This window comes from Ascaphus truei, chromosome 4, assembly GCF_040206685.1.
Source record: "Ascaphus truei isolate aAscTru1 chromosome 4, aAscTru1.hap1, whole genome shotgun sequence".
In the NCBI taxonomy this organism is placed as follows: Eukaryota; Metazoa; Chordata; class Amphibia; order Anura; family Ascaphidae; genus Ascaphus; species Ascaphus truei.
In genome coordinates, this window is record NC_134486.1 from 242279587 (window position 1) to 242295886 (window position 16300).

The following is a 16300-nucleotide window of genomic DNA, read 5'->3' on the forward strand; positions in this document are numbered from 1 at the left end:
TTAGATTGTAAACTCGTGGTCTATATATCATAGGCAAAAGTGGGGCAACAGAATTGCACAAGATGTACCAAAGAAAAAATCCTGATTTCAATGGGATTTTTTTTATTACATATATATGGTGCAGTTAACTTGCCCCAGAATCGCTCCACTTTGGTCTTGATCTATATGCAATCCTGTATATGGCATGTCAGTTTGTGGCATTTGGTGAAGGCGCAGACAGTTATCACTACACTATGACCATGCCCTGCCTGGTGTTTCTCATCACACTGCAGTACGAATAGAGAAAGCACATCGCTCCCCTTCCTGTGTGTGGGTCACGTGGTGTGGAGCAGGCGGGGCGGTCATGTGACGGGTCACATGGTGTGACGCTGTGCTGGGGTTGCAGGCTGTGTCAGTATTCTGTGCTCTGCCCTCGCTCCGGCCGCAGCATGAGACCCCGGGGACTAGTGCTGCTCACACTCACCCTTATCATCATCATCACCTGCAGCAGCGGGACACCCGGGCAAGGAGCACCGAGAGAGCTATGCGGGTGAGTGCAGGTCAGCAGGAGCCGGCGGTATTATACTGTGAGATGCACACGGGCACTTCCTCTATTAGCAGCTTTGGGTTATATGTACATACTGTATGCAATGCAGGATCATTTACAATTCGGAACGTGTGTATATCGATCGATATTAAAGAGGAACGTGTGTATATATATATATATATATATATTTTATATTTCTGGCAATGCATAATAACGTACAATACAGGACAATGTATGATATTAATGCACAGTACAATACAGAACAATGCACAATACTGATATCAATGTATAAATAGTACAGGATAATGCACAATGTATTATGCCTGGCACTGTCATCACAATATTATATATAATACTGGACAATATGCAATGAGAAAAAGGTGTGTGTGTGTGTGTGTGTATATGTGTATATATATATAATATATATATATATATATATATATATATATATATATCAATATCAATATCAATATCAATGTGATTGTACAGGTTATTGTATTCAGCAACGCTAAAATTATTCTTATTATGAGCACTGTGATGATGATGATTCACCCATTTAACATCATTTGCATTACATATATTTGTATTCCTAATGGCACATTGAACAGCACAACCACAGGCCTTTCCTACCATCCATCTATCTTATTTCAAATACTTGTGCTATTAACAGTGCTACTGATGCAGATGCTATCCCATTATTCTCTGTCATTAGAGCACTATTGTCACCTTCTTTTTTATCACCAGCAGGCAACACCCTGATATTGTCTTTTTGTATTTTATTAGATTGTAATCGTGGGAGTAGGACAGGGCCAATGGGTTGCCATACATGTAACCCCTTCTCTGCCAGAGGTGCCAGTAATGATTTTTTTGTCAGTGAATGGTTAAACAGTGCACTGTGCCATTCACTTGGACACATTGATACATTCAAAACATACAGCTGCACACCCAGTATACATGTATGACTCTACTGATGCAACACACTCTGATGTACACACATTTGCACATGGACACTCATTCATGTACAAGAATACACCCAGACCCTTACATGCTTATTGTTCTATACTGCCGATATAGAAGCCTGTGCTGATTCTATATATCTTTTGTTGAACATCTCCCATTATCATCTCCTTGTTGTCTGAAATAACTTTCTCCGGCATTTTCCTGAGCAGATATGCTCTTCTCAAATCCTCACCGTCTTTATACTATTACATCCTTCTACCTTTTTCACCATCTGTTATTTTTTCCAACCCCCCTCTGTTTCCTGGTTTGTGTGGTAACTGTACACTTGCCAATACAATTGTAAGCTCATCTGATGTGTGGTTTCACTGCAAATAGTTTTTGTACATTCTAGTATGTTAACAATGTACAGTATGTGCTTAATGTAGAGGATTGTCCATATGCTGGAGTCAGTGAAAACATGATCTGTGCAGGCTGTGATATTATTCTCTATGTTTCTATGGTGTCCTACATTATGCAGCTCTTACAATGATGCTGCAAATTAATTTATTTGTATTACCTTCTTCCATTCACCCATCTCAACACCCAACCGGTTCATTTTACAGCCTTTCATCTCTGATTTTGTCATGCTACTACCCCTGTTGCTATACTCTGAATATCCTAGTTTCCCAGTAATATGTTAAGTGTTGAAGGCCTCAGTAATGCCAAAGCAGTTGGGGTAACCCTTTCACTGCCACAACAATGCATTGCAGTCGGCTCTGGGGACTGGCAGATTAATAATTTTGCAGCCTGTGTGTTTTCAGGCGGGTTGTGTGAAGAAAGAGTTGGTTAAATGTCCTACAGTGCACGAAAGGCCTAAGCCGCATGGAAGGGGGTTAACTCCAGTGTGATCATTTTCTTGCTATCCAGTTCGAGGGTTAAATAGGGAACTCCCAATTTGATGACATTTTCTTTCCCGAGTGCACTGCAGAAAATGTGTCCAATATATTAGAAAAGCAGTGGCATGCACGGGACTCTTGTTCTTCAGGGCAAGTCTTAGACCCCATAGTATTACACATACTAGTATATGTCTGTATCAAGGCACAATTCTGGGGCAAAAATAAACTGCACTTGATTTCAATGCCCTATTTTTAAATGTAATTCATACAGTGCTGTTATTTTGTAATAGAATTGCACTTTTGCCTTGGTACATATGCCCCATCATTTTTTCGGCTGTGGTGTTGTTACTGGTCCCACTCATCTGTTTATTTTATTTATAAAATATGTTACCAGGAAAAAATACAATGAGTTACCTCCTCGTTTTCACGTACACGCCCGGGGCACAAAGTAAAGTTGACATTATTACAAGTTACAGTTACAAACATGTTTAAAGTAGGAAGCAGCCGGAGTCTTGAAGAAACATAGATAGGAAGCGGGTTTGAGGGACTCGGGTAAATGGTTCCTGCATTGGAGAGATCGCCACGAGAAGGAGGAGCGACCAGATTATTTTTTGAACCCTCTGAGTATAAGCACGTTTCTCTGGAGGCGGTTCTGCCCTGTGCTCTCAGCATTTGTCTCATGTTATCTTGTCTTTTCTAAATGATATGTACTTGTAATCCGAGTGTTCAAATAATTTTAAATAGGATTATTGCTATTCATAATTTTACCCTTACAACTATATGAAGTGTAATGGTAAGAGGCGTCACTGAATACCACCACTATATATTTAAGCACAGCACCACTACTTTTTAAATTACATTTTGACGACTGACCGTTGTCACTGTCGCCCTCCCCATTCTTCACACCTTTAATGTGGGAACATTGTGCTGTTTGCTGATCTGCACAGTGCTTCATGGCAGAAATATGCAAATAATATGAAGATGTTTTTCTCAACCTTATTCTATCTTCAATTTTTTTCTCGTGGCACGAATCCGATTTAGAACGGTCAACTTTATTAAAGTTGCTTCAGAAATTGAAAATAAAGACCTAATTACTGCAAAATGACATCTACCATTGTGTTTTTTAATAAGTGTTACCATAATGACAATATTGTGTCGTCTTGTGAATGAATCATTTGCAATTATATGAAATGTAATTTAAAATCATTCCTTGAACAGTACACTAAAAGAAACGTGATTTAGTTTTGAAACAGATCCACATTTTATCTTGCCCGGAGACACCCTGCACACTGGTTGTAAACACTGATATTAGTAGAGCAATAGATGTGTACTGAGATTAGGGAAATTCTTTTCCAGATGAAATTACAATGTAAATAATATTTCATTTGAGAACTGTAGCTCATTGTTTTTTAATGTCCCCCCCTAAAAATGTACTGCTATGTATTTGATCTAGTTTCTGAGATGCATCATTAGTTTATCAATAGCTAATTGTTATTCAAGGCTAATCATTAATACAACTCATCAGTGATGCATTTTCACATCTACATTTACAACTGCAGTGTTATCTTGATGGCTGTGTTTTTGAAATGTCATTGTACGTTTCAGCATTCCTGTTTTTGTTGAATGTGATACAAAATCTTTCGTCAATTATTTTGTATTCCCATAGGAAACCCTTCGGGTGTGTTTTATGGCACCCTTACTCATTGAGTGTTAGAACAACACATTTTTCTACACTTTGGCCGGGTCTTCATCAAGCCCGCGACATGTGGTATCGCACTCGGATCTCACGGTAGCTGCCATGGACTTGAATGGCAGTTGCTGTCGGATTGAGGTGCAAAACCCTTGAATACCACACTAAGGGCCTTATGCAGAGAGGAACGTTATTTAATGTGAAAACGGCAAGAAAATAGCCACAGAATTGGAGCAAGTTATGGTCGTATGCAGAAAGCTGCGTTACCTCATTTTTCTGATGAGATTCAAAATTGCCAAGTTTTTCTGGCTAGATTGAACTCACTATAATATAGGGCAGAATGGCGAGTTGCAGTGCATCTATGCTACCTGCATACCACCCTATTTTAACATGGCGAATTTACCAATCTCTCCACGTGTTTGGCAATTTTTAAAGTAAAGAAACCTGCTGTGGAGAATTTTATGAATCTCTCCATGTTCTCTGCAGGAGAAGCTTCTCTGGGAAGTATTTTCTCCAAAATATGGTGCTATTTCCCTTCTCTATCCTCTCTGCATAAGCCCCTAAATGTGTTAAGCAGCACAGCACCCTTGGTGGGGAAACGCGCTTCAGCTAAAATTAGGAACAAACCTAGGCCGTGCCGGACTTAACCCATATTGCAACTCTTCAATTCAAAATTACAACCTCTCTTCTGATCTCTAAATGACAGATAGTTAACTTTGAGACGGGGTGTATTCCTTTTGATGCTGAAGTATAAAGCTTCCTTTGAAGTGAGGACTCTTCTGCCAAACTTCTGATAAATTGCGTTCAGTCAGCTTTCTGTCAGCATAATACATTAACGACATTAGCTGCTGGTTTATTCTAATTTACAAATCTACCTTTAGCAGGCGTTTATATTTACACATTTCTTGGATCCCAATTGAATACTGCTGAGCTGTGCATTATTTCACGTTTTTTCCCCATGTAGGGTTACTTTAAGCATGCGACAGCGTTTCAGTCCTGCTGTGCACACCACCTCACAGCTTGCAGTTTGTGTTTCTAGCTTCACTTTAACTCTGGCTGCCAGCACAGCCTTCAGCACATTGCAGTTAGCAAGATTTGAGTTATGAAACCTCATCCACACGTCTTGCAATATACAGCAAGTGCTTCTTCTTTCATTAGATGGACCTAAATTGAGGGGGAAATGCTACAGCAATTCCAAACTTGCTGTGACCAGGGACAAGCTAGGGTCTTGGAAAATTGTGTGTGTGTGTGTTTTATATTGTGTGAGCTAAACTGACTAAAATGTGCAACGTTGTTAAACCCAGGCTTCCCTGTAACAGCTGTGTGAAGGAGCAGATATAGGCCTAAAGAGATCCAAGTTAAAGTGGATAAGAATAAAAAAAGAGTCCCTATGGGTTAGATTTATCAAACCGTAATGCGGGATATCACACACGATCAGGCGTTATCTGCCAATGACTTGAATGGCAGTTGCTGTGGGATCCTAGAGCTATATTCCATAATGCGGTTTGATTAATCCTGGCCAATGAGTGCATGTCATTACCCAGAATCCCTGGCCGCAGGGAGAACTGTATTGCTGCATGATTATGTGGTAAAGCGTGATTATGGCACCTGCCTGTAACATATATTTGTGCGCATAAGTGTTGTTCATCATTACTGTGCTTTTTACTCTGCGGAGGGTTGTTGTCACTTTTTACTCACCATAACTTGATTGTGCAGAGAACTGTTAAAAATCTTACTTTTCATTCAACGTGTTACTTTACTTTCACTTCGCTGCAACTCAGGATCTGGCTTAGCCATATTTTTTTTAATCTTGCAGCTTCCCCCCCCCCCATTATTTGTCTAAGAACTGGTTTGAGTTCCAGTGGTTTTTAGGCCTGTCCTGAGGGAAGCTCTTCAGTACCATAATTTGGGGAGAACCAATACATATTTCATGCATCTGTAGGCCTTTCACTGCATAAAACAACATCCTGTTCCCAGTGTAGTTTGAATAATGCAGGCTCTTGTGTCATTCTTGCAACAGAAAAAGGACACTGAGGAGGTTAAACTAAGTTTATTCACGTGGTTTTTTTCATAAAATCTGGTCTTCGCATTTGAAGCAACAATCCTGCCTGTGATTTTTAAATGTATTTTATTTTTATATAATTGGAACCAGGAGGCCACCTAGAGCTCTACAGTGCTATCTCTAGCTTTGGTGACCGACCCCATTGTTGCTGAGAATTACTGTGGTATTTTCCGGAGCTGGGCTCCCTTCTGGGGAAACAATATGGCCGTTCAAATCTTACAGTATCCGCTGGCAAATAGGAAGCCGCAACATCATTGATTGTGGCTTACTATTAGTTGACGTCCAGCGGCCATGTTCGGTTCTCCAAAGGTAGCACCGTCAGCTACTACAGTAATTATCTCGGTAGCCAGGGGGTCATCAGCACTGAAAATGAGGTTCAGCATCAGGTGACCCCTGGTTACAATTATGTGGGGGGGAAAAAAATGATCAAAGATTTTACTGCTTTAAACTAACCACCTTGATCAATTCCTATCTTTAGTCCTTGTTGTTGTCTTAATTTCTTGTACTTGGAAAATATCTCTGACCTTTATGGTTTGAGCACAACGTAGTAGTATTTTTAGTAGCAGAACAGCTTGCATGAGTTGGTTAATTCAATTAGTCATACGAGTGCACTAGCAGACTTGTGTAAATTAATATGAAACATGAAACCAAATGTAAAAAATAAGTAGTATTTTTTAAAATATCGATGCCGTGGCAAAAATCAGCCAAATGGAAGTGTTTACAAATCGGAATTCGGTTTACCCTGGGAGGGGGGGGGGTGTGTATACATTGTAACCTGAAGTTGGTCTCCTTTGTCATTATCCTCCTGCATGGAGAGAGTATTAACCTGTTTACCGTCTCACTGGGGTAGAGCAAAGGTGACTGACGGTTGCACTCCTTGTTAAAGTTCCAGTTGTCACTGAAAACACTCTGCTTCGTATTCAATAGGCTGCAAGGCTGCTTATCCCTGTTTAGGAAGCTCCAAGCTTCACTAAAGTGACTAAGCAACTTTACAGCATGCTGAATACAGGACTCCTGGAGCCGTGGTCTATTATAGTCGTCTATTATATGTGCTAGCTCTGGCGCTGAAAAGGGTTAATATACTTGCACAGGATACAATCAACCCATATTTAGTGTAACATTATGTTTATGGGGGACTGTGAGCAAATGGCATAAGTTGCACTAAATATTTTTTCTATGGAGTAATTGTGTGTGTGTGTGTGTTCTATCTCCCGGGTGACCAGCCTGAACTCCCCTCCTCCTCTCGGCAACTTCGCTGTGCACAGTGATGACTTAGGCCAGGTACCTCCCATAACGCAACGTGATCACGTGGTCGGCGGGCAGCCAATGGAAGGGCAGAAATGCCCCGTCATGGCCGCGCATCCCATCGCTCCCCTACAGACCACAGATCACGGCTTTTATCTGTGCACGCGTCGCCAGACGCGCGTGCAGCAGTCAACACTGGGGCCGTAGCCGTACCTGTCAATCGCTGCAACTGTAAACGGCGCCCCCCAGTGATATTAAAGCTGGATCTGTGCGCGGTCTGTCTCTACATAAATTAATCCCATGTTTACAAATAGGGCTAATTTAAAACGGTCCCAGGCATGTTGTGTCCAATACACATATACGCGTGTAAGCGTGACGTTTGATACACACCCACACAACACCGTAATGAATACACACAGACGACACACAGTAATGTACACACACGGTACAATGGCATACAGAATAACAACACCAGGTTTTAAGTAATGAAAACTAAGAATTATAAAAATAATATACTTTCTGCTTTGACTGAGAATAATAATGAAATAAAATGTTTTTAAAATGAAAATGTCTCTTATTTTTAAAGTGTCTTTGAGTTTCTAATAGGAGAGTTATAACCTCTCTCAAGCATGGCATGTGTCAGTAGAAGGATTAGTTCCATAACATAAACAGGGCCACTGTCACAAAGTATCTGTACTATTCAAACCTCTGTTCCGGTTAAATTATAAACAAGAATTGAATTAAAGTGATTAATCACTGTTCATACTGAATAACACACACAATGCGGAATGTTAATGAAAATGAAATGTTTATTGTAACAATCTTGCTACTTAAATAATTCAGGAGTGCCATGTTGTGTGACTTTTGCTTGATATCACTGCAACTTTTGTGTGTACTTGGTTCCTAGGCAGTGAGCCTCTGAGGGACTGGCATGTGATAAGGGAAGGTAGTGTCCCAACACCTCATAATAAGGTGGAATTGCTGTCTGGTTTGGTGAACCTGTCACTGTTACCTGGATTTATTTTTTTACCAAAATCATACCACACATGGATATCAGAAGATTGGTTGGGCCCTAACACATTTGGGCGAATACATCCTAATCAACCATTTGATCCGTTTTGCCCGCATTTTGTGAAATCAGAGAGACCCATTTTAGAAATATCTCCTCAAACCTCCCTCCAAATAACATATGGAGAGGTATTGCACGTGTGCTAAAAAAATTAGCACACCTTAGATAATTGGGAGATGGGCTAATTGGATATGCAATGTATATTTAAATGGTGCACACCCCACACCTCCCAAAAGGATTTCCATACAGTAAGTAACTATATTGACGAGCGAAAGGCACCTTGTGAGGTAGGGGGTCCTGGTGTTGGGCCCAACGGGATCAGAACCCATGACCAAGGAGGCGCGAGCTTCCCCCCCCTCTCATAAAAACCCTCTACATAAAGACATACAAATAACAAGAGGACACATATATGGAGGTAAAAGGCCGCGGCTTATTTATTAACACAAATGGGGATAGCGTACCACCTGTCCTCGCCAGAATGCTCAGGGCTGGGCAACGCAAAGGGGGCACCCGGAAGTACGTCCCGGTGACCTGCCCCCTTGCTTCAAACCCCCCGATAACCAGCCCCGAGCCACTTCTGGGGAACAAGCACCTACCCCCCCCCCCAACTGCCGCCGCGACAAAGCAATTGGTCCACCCCTCCATCGTTATCTTTTCTTCCTTGTCTCGAATATATACTCTTATTTATCTGCAAAATAAAGAAATGTTAACACGGAAACAAAATTTTTTTTTTTTTTAACAAGTCAAAAGGGACGGGTGGGTGGGAAACTGTTGAACGCCAAGGAACAAGTGACAGTTGCTTGTTCCTTGGCTCTATTTAAAAACTAACCGCCCCAACTGTCTTCCCTGATCGCGCACGCGACCAGCAGCCTAGCTGGGGGGGGGGGGCCCGCACCCCCCGGTCAATAGCTGTAGCCACCCATGCGGGCTAGGCCAGCTCTATAACCCCTGCTATTCTGGGCAACGCCTCTAGCAGTGAATTAAACTGCTCCTGGGTAGCCCCACTGTCACAGCAGACTTTTGAACTCTACTGCTCATATCTGTAGCTGATCCGGCTATTAGCATATCTCCCAGATATCTCAGGTGTGCTCTTTTTTCATTTTTTTTTTTTGCGCACATGGCACATTTAACTGGCAACCAGGAAGTGGAAGTGCTCTGCTTTTAAAGGAAGCCAGGGAGCGTCCATGAGTGTGAGCAGTAGAGCTGAACGCATGCTGCGACAGGGGAGCTATCCAACATCTTAGGCCGCGCGTATAGCGACCGTGACGTCACCCGTCGTCGTTGCCAGCGAAAGTTATATTTCACTTTGTGGCGGCGTTGCGGGCGACCAGGCCATTGATTGGTTCCGGGGCTGTCACATGAGGCGACGGCACCTGAAAAATCAAATATTCCCGGCTGCAAAAAATCGCTTCGCCCCGTCGCTTTGTCACCGTCGCGCTTACTATAAGCGCACGCGGCGACGACTGCATTTGTTTTCGGGCAACATCGTGTCGCCGGCACTATAAGCGCAGACTTACAGTATGTAGAACAATGCTAGAGCTGCTGCCCTGAAGAGCAGAAATTGTCGGTTCTGATTCTGTAGGGCTTTACACTAGTACAGGGGTGCGCAAACTGGGGAGACTTTTTTTTGGGGGGGGCGAGGCTCACTTACCCGGCTTCAGTCCACGCGCCATTTGACACCCGTTGCCATGGAGATATTTCGTCAAAAGATGCCGCGGATCACGTGACGTTACATGACCCCGTGCAGCATTTGAGGTAAGGGGTTGGGGGCGCAGCGCAGGAAGTTTGCGCGCCCCTGCACTAGTACACCTTACATCACAAGGGGCCCTAGGTTTGTCAGTATCGGTCTTATGGAAATCTTTTAGGCGGTGTGGGGTGCGTGTCATTTAAATATAGTTTGATTCTCACATTTGCATATTTCCCAGGTATTTAAGGCTACGGCCCCAGTCATTGCATGCGCGCGTCAGAGCGTGCCCTTGTTTCAGCCACACTCTGAGGTGTAGGTCGCGATGGGACGCGTCATTGGCAATGAAAAGGTGTGGGTGCGCGGCCCTGACGTCACACGTCTGGTTCGCCCTCACTGGATGAACCGCCGCTGTGATGTGGCCATCACTCGGCTGCCGCTCCAAAAGACAAATTCCTTGTCTTTTGGTAAGGTGGTTGTGCCATCGCGCTTTGTGCACGCATACACGCCGAATGCCCCATAGAGGGACGTACTTTGTGCGCTGCGCACGTAGCAGCTTCCGGCGGGGACAAAGTGTGTGCACTCCATTTTTGAGCACACGTGTCTCTCCGTATGTTAATTGGAGGGAGATTTCAGGGTATGTGTATATAGTGCTTGGGACTCTACTAAACTAGGTCTTTTTTGCTTCTCGCATGCTCTTCTCTCTTTACACACCCTCATATTTTAGAGTTTGCAAACTGAGGCAGATTTAAAAAAAAAAAATCATCAGAATTAGTCTGCGGATTTTCAGTGATACAAAGCAAAAACGGATCTGCCTTTTCGAGACAGATCCGTGGATGAAAGGAACTTGCAAATTTGAGGCTGTTTCGAATTTGCATCATTTTCTCCTATCTCTAGTGAACATGTATCTGATACGACTTCTAGTTCATCTGCAGTGTTGCAATTTCCTTCTGTGTAAGTGTTCTTCCAGTCCCCCTTATCTTCCTGATGTTTGTTATATTGGTAATGGCGATATCACTATTACAGGCAATTGTCTCCACTGCTGAATTACCCTACTTGACCTGATGTTCAAAGAAGGACTTTTTGGGTGGTGGGGGGGGCGGGGGGGTCAGCTGTAGTCCAATGGATTTCATACAGAAATAAGCATTACAGTATTTACAAAAAAGAAAAAAAGTCTGCGTAATTTGTGACTAATGCTTCACTGAGAGCATATGATAACAGCATGTGACACTTGAGTAGCTCAATAATTAAATCTTTATAGAGGGCAAGGCTGTAATATTACTTATCCCCTATGCTGACAGAGTGTCCCACAATGCATTGCAAAGCAGAGGGGTTAACACTTTTCTCTCTCCCTTCATTAACAAGTCATGCAACATTAGCTTTGACACCTCCTTTGAGAGGATAATTACAATTACTGTCAGCCTTCAGAAAGTGGATCTGTCAAATGGACTAACAAAGCTGCTGGTGATTTTATTAGATTAACAGCGTTCCCTTTATTTTATATAGCACTTTTCTCCCAATGGGAGTGTCACGATCAGGGTTGACCAGACTACAAAGGATCGTACAATCGCTAAACAGAACAGAAGTGTTTTAATTAATAAACCATGGTTTATTTAGCCGGAGTTAACCGCAAAACACACACACTACACCAGGTACAGCAATACTTATCCACAACGGGGATACGCGGTGAACTCCTAGGTGGAAGTGCCGCCGAAGCAAGCTTGCCCTCGATGTTACTCCGGGATTCTTACGGTAGAAGTCCCAAGTTAAAATACATGTTGGTCTCAATGACCGAGACTAACCGACCGTACAGAGTCTAGGCACCGATCACTGTACTGACAGCAACTCTGCAAAAAGACACCAACAATAAGTGACTGTAGAACTCGTGGCAGTGCTTATGCTTTTCCCCAACTCATGGAGCCGTCACAGTCTGGGGGACACCAGAGCTATGATAGGGGAAGAATTGTCTCACAGAGGGGTGCCGATTTGTGGACCCAGAATAATAGGGCAACATGTCTAATCCAGCGTAGGCCACTGGATACAGCCCCAGGACACACAGCTCAGATATGGAATAAGAGCAGGATAAAACCCTGCCAGTTCCTGAACACTGTGCAAAGTCGTATTACTGCTTTCACAAAGTAAAAGCACCATATACATAGCAGTGCATACAATACAAGGGGTAAAGCAGTACCACTGCTTTCACAGAGGTACACCACAATACAATGCCTATTGGAATAAAAGAACGAAACCTGGGTGCGCAGGGTTACCTTGATGGAAATAGGCAAAAGGGCAGAGCTTCCTAGGATTTTTAGGAAGCCTTGCTGCCTATTTCGTCACAGGGGGGACATTATGAAGCGCTGTACATAGAACTTAACAGACACTGTCCCTGCGGTTACAGTCGGTGTGGTGCCTGACACATGCAGAGATATAAAATCACTTGCCCGAGGTCATAAAGAAGCGTCACTGGATTTGAACCGGGTTCCCCAGCTTTAAAGGCAATGTCATTGTTTCCAGAGTTCGCGGGCCACTCATTCAGCCCAATTTAAATTAGTTTGCCTCTGAAACGTAGTCTGTGGCCACATTAGATTTAAGAGGGTTTTCATAAATAACTTTGTGGTTACATATGTGATTCTGTATTTTTTTTTTTTTTTTTTTTTTTTTTGCAATAGGCATTGCTAACCTTTTTTTTCCTTTTTTTCTTTTTTTCTTGTTCATGTCACTATTTCAGTGGCCACCAGCAAAATGTTGCTTTGAGGCCTAGTTGGCAATTGACAAACGAAACTTAAGTAGCTTTTGTCTGTTTTATGTTGCATTGATGTAGCAAACTTGCATTGGTTTTGTAAAGTTGTATAAAAAAGTAATAGTTGTATTAAAGCAGCCGTTGCGGTGTGTTTGTGTGTGTGTGTGTGTGTGTGTGTATCTGGACTAGGGTGTCCTTAATAACTGATCTCTGGTCCCCCGTCCTCCTAGGGCCAAGCTAATTGTAAGGTTTTCTTTATGCTGATGTGACACCAAGAAAAATGACAAATATGGCCACAGGGTCACCATTAGAAAATGATAATGACACCACCGGATCATGTGGCAGCATTCTGCTAGCTGCTGGCGGAGCCAGACGGACCACGGGTCCTAGATTGTTTCTAGAATACTTTCTTGGTGGAAAATTTGCTTGTATCCAGGGGTTACTTTAATAATTGGATACAGTAGTGAAATCTTCTGAGACATTGAACATGTATACAAATACCTTATTTCAATTATAAACAAAAATGTAACATTTCATCACGTCTAAAAAAAATAAAATAAATTATCATAAAAAAAATAATGTGATTGTTTAGGAGTGATTTACATGGCCGTGATCACCTCCCAATAGCGAAAATGGCGTTTAATCCAATGGCGTTCGATCAGACCCGGAGCGGTGAGCCCAGTCATTCCCTGGAAACGAGCAAAACCCGGATGTGAGACCTAGTATGTCAATAGTGTTTCTTTCTCTGGCCAGGGCCTGGACATACTGTGCCACGTACGTCCAGAGGGAAACGGAAAAATGAAGAAAACGACTTTTAGAAGTGCCTGTGTTCTAGGCTTCATGGCCTGCAACTATTATGAAACAAATGTAGATAAAAAACAGGCTCACAAGTGCATTTCCACAAAACCAGTTTTTCCTAACAGTCCCATACGTCCACTTGATGCAGTTTGATGACTTTCTTCCCATAAATAACAAACTTAGTCCAGCTCCCACAGTAAATTGAGTGCAAAACAGTGTTGTAAGGCGTAAAGGCTTTAAATAAGGTTTTGCTTTTCAGTCACTCTAACGCCCTAAGTATTGTTTGCAGTAGGTTGGGCTCCAGGCATGAAAACAGGAACAGTTTATACCTGGATAGAGTGTAGAGAAGCAAATATCGCTTTGTGCTTTTCATGCATTTGGCTTTCCACAGTTGCGAGTTAATATTTTACAGCAGAAAACAGTCACTTTTTACAGTGTGGCCCTTCTTCTCCGGTTCTGTAATATGCCAACAATACGTCTTGGTGCTGACTGGATGTTTCGGGATCCCCGATGCACAGAACGTACAATTATCGACTACTATTCAATGAATATCGCTTAAACAAAAGCTTGAACTTCTCATGTTGTCCTTATTTAATAGCATAACATTTTGGGGGTCAAAGCCCCTTCGTCAAGCTAAATATTATATAATACAATAAGCACATCGATCTATACCCCTTAGGAAAAGATGGAGACGCCGATAGGAGCCACCCACCTCGAATAATGGTGCCAAATGAGGCTGATGAAATCGCCACAATTTGCATATTACATAGACATAATAAATTCAGACAGTGACAATTCAATCGAATGACAAAATCAACCCCTAGCAATAAATATTAGACATATGGCACAATCTCTATATAACATGATCAGTAAAGAATTCTCAACAGGTAGTATACATAATAATAATGGACTATCGTTCATTATGAAATGGTAGCTAACAGGGTGTAAAGCGATAGATCTTCCTAACCACACTTCTAGTGAAAGTGTTTTATATACTACAGAATCTATACCTTGGGTGACAAACATTTTTCCTTAAGTAAAGCCAATAAATTGGCACACATTTTTTGGGTGGCTGCTGTCCTCCCCCGCTGCTGCAGTCTGATTTTGCTTTTTTCACCTCCAGGATTCCTGCGGTTACTGAGATACTGGGGAAAATAGCACATTCTTGTCTTCTTCAGGGGTCACAATGGTGGTTTACATCAGGAAAAAGGATGTCCCCGTTGCTGAAATTAAACATGGTTCGGCTCTGTGGACACTCTGCTTCCCATCCTCGTACAGAGAAAAAGGGAGGGTGGGGGGTGCTGCTGCTTTAACCCTTTAGATGCTAGATGGGTCAGTGTAACATTTTAAAGGGGCAATTCCCTCTAAGAACAATACTGTACTAAGGACAGCTGTATGTTTTAATAGCTTAAACAATGCTGAATGACACCTGTTCTTTATTTGCAATGCAAGTATGCCATCATCTGTAGTCAAATAGATAAACAATAGAAGCTGATGGGCTTGAATTAAATTCGGTGTTCCCCGAGAAGGAAGATGCACAGTTACTTTAAGGGGTATTTTTCTAAGGAAGCCAATTACACGTCCTAGTGGTTTATATGTGTTACCTGTTCAGTTGGTCAGCCCTATTAAAGCTGCAGTTCAGTCTTTTTTTTTTAATTTATTTTTTTAATTTATTTTTTTACTTCAATAGTTTTATGTGTGTAATCTCTAATTAGCTAAAGTACTGTATAGCTGCAGGTCAATTAGTTCTCCATGTATTGATAGGTCGAAATTTGGTGACATAATTAGTGAAGGGATCAGTTTATATTCTGCTTGTCTGTCAGTGGAAGCTCATGAATATTCATGAGCACTCCTGCACTGACATGTGCTAGAGGGAGGGCAGGGCTGACAAAGGGGTGTGCCAGGGCTTGTGACAGGACATGAAGGGGCAGTGCCGTAGCAAATGGCTGTTAAAATAGAATACAAGAAAATTGGTCTTTAAAAGTTGTTTTTTTAAAAACAGAAAATGCTAAAAGTATTTTTTCTTACTACAAAACTGATTTATTAAAAAAAACACACACATGCAGGATATTGACTGAACTGCAGATTTAAGCAGCTAAACCTACCATACAGTTCACATTGGGTACACGTTTCTTAAATCTTTCTGTTCCTGTGTTTTTTTTTTTTTTTTTTTTTGTTTGCTGTAGGGAGATTCTCAGGATTAATGCTTAAAATGATTTGGACTAGTTTGTGTGAGATCTTTTATGAAAGTTTTTACATTTCTGACCAGGCTGTCTATGAAACTTGACGGTTGTTTGAGTTGTGCAAGTCCCCCCTCTGAACCAATAAGGAAAATGGAACGGTCCCAATTCATGTTACTTACACATGTTTTCACAATGCTCTCGAGACAGAAATGTCATGTGTTATTTAGCACATGGAACTACTAAATAAAATGACTGATACTTGATCACATTTGATGTGCTCTGCGGGCATATTGTATATGTTGAATTTGAGGTGGAACTGTTTAAAAAAGAAAGATAGGAATCTCTGTTTCTGTGTATAAAAGAAAAAAAAAGGCCTAAATTACCTTAATTTCGAGTGCCACTATTTTTAAATGTCACGGCAACTACTGTTTGCATGACCTCATTGATTGTAAGTTCGTTTTTGAGTAA

At 41.8% G+C, this 16300-nt stretch overlaps 1 protein-coding gene across 1 annotated transcript in view; it reads left to right on the forward strand.

Annotated features, from left to right (window-relative positions):
* The first annotated feature begins 341 nt into the window (after nucleotides 1-341).
* The window catches only part of IGF2R (insulin like growth factor 2 receptor), a 126999-nt gene continuing 111040 nt past the window's right edge, over nucleotides 342-16300 (forward strand). Inside the window, exon 1 of the mRNA XM_075597099.1 lies at nucleotides 342-529. Within this exon, the coding sequence (XP_075453214.1) occupies nucleotides 429-529 (101 nt within the window). The 5' untranslated portion in view covers nucleotides 342-428. The remainder of the gene's footprint in view (nucleotides 530-16300) is intronic.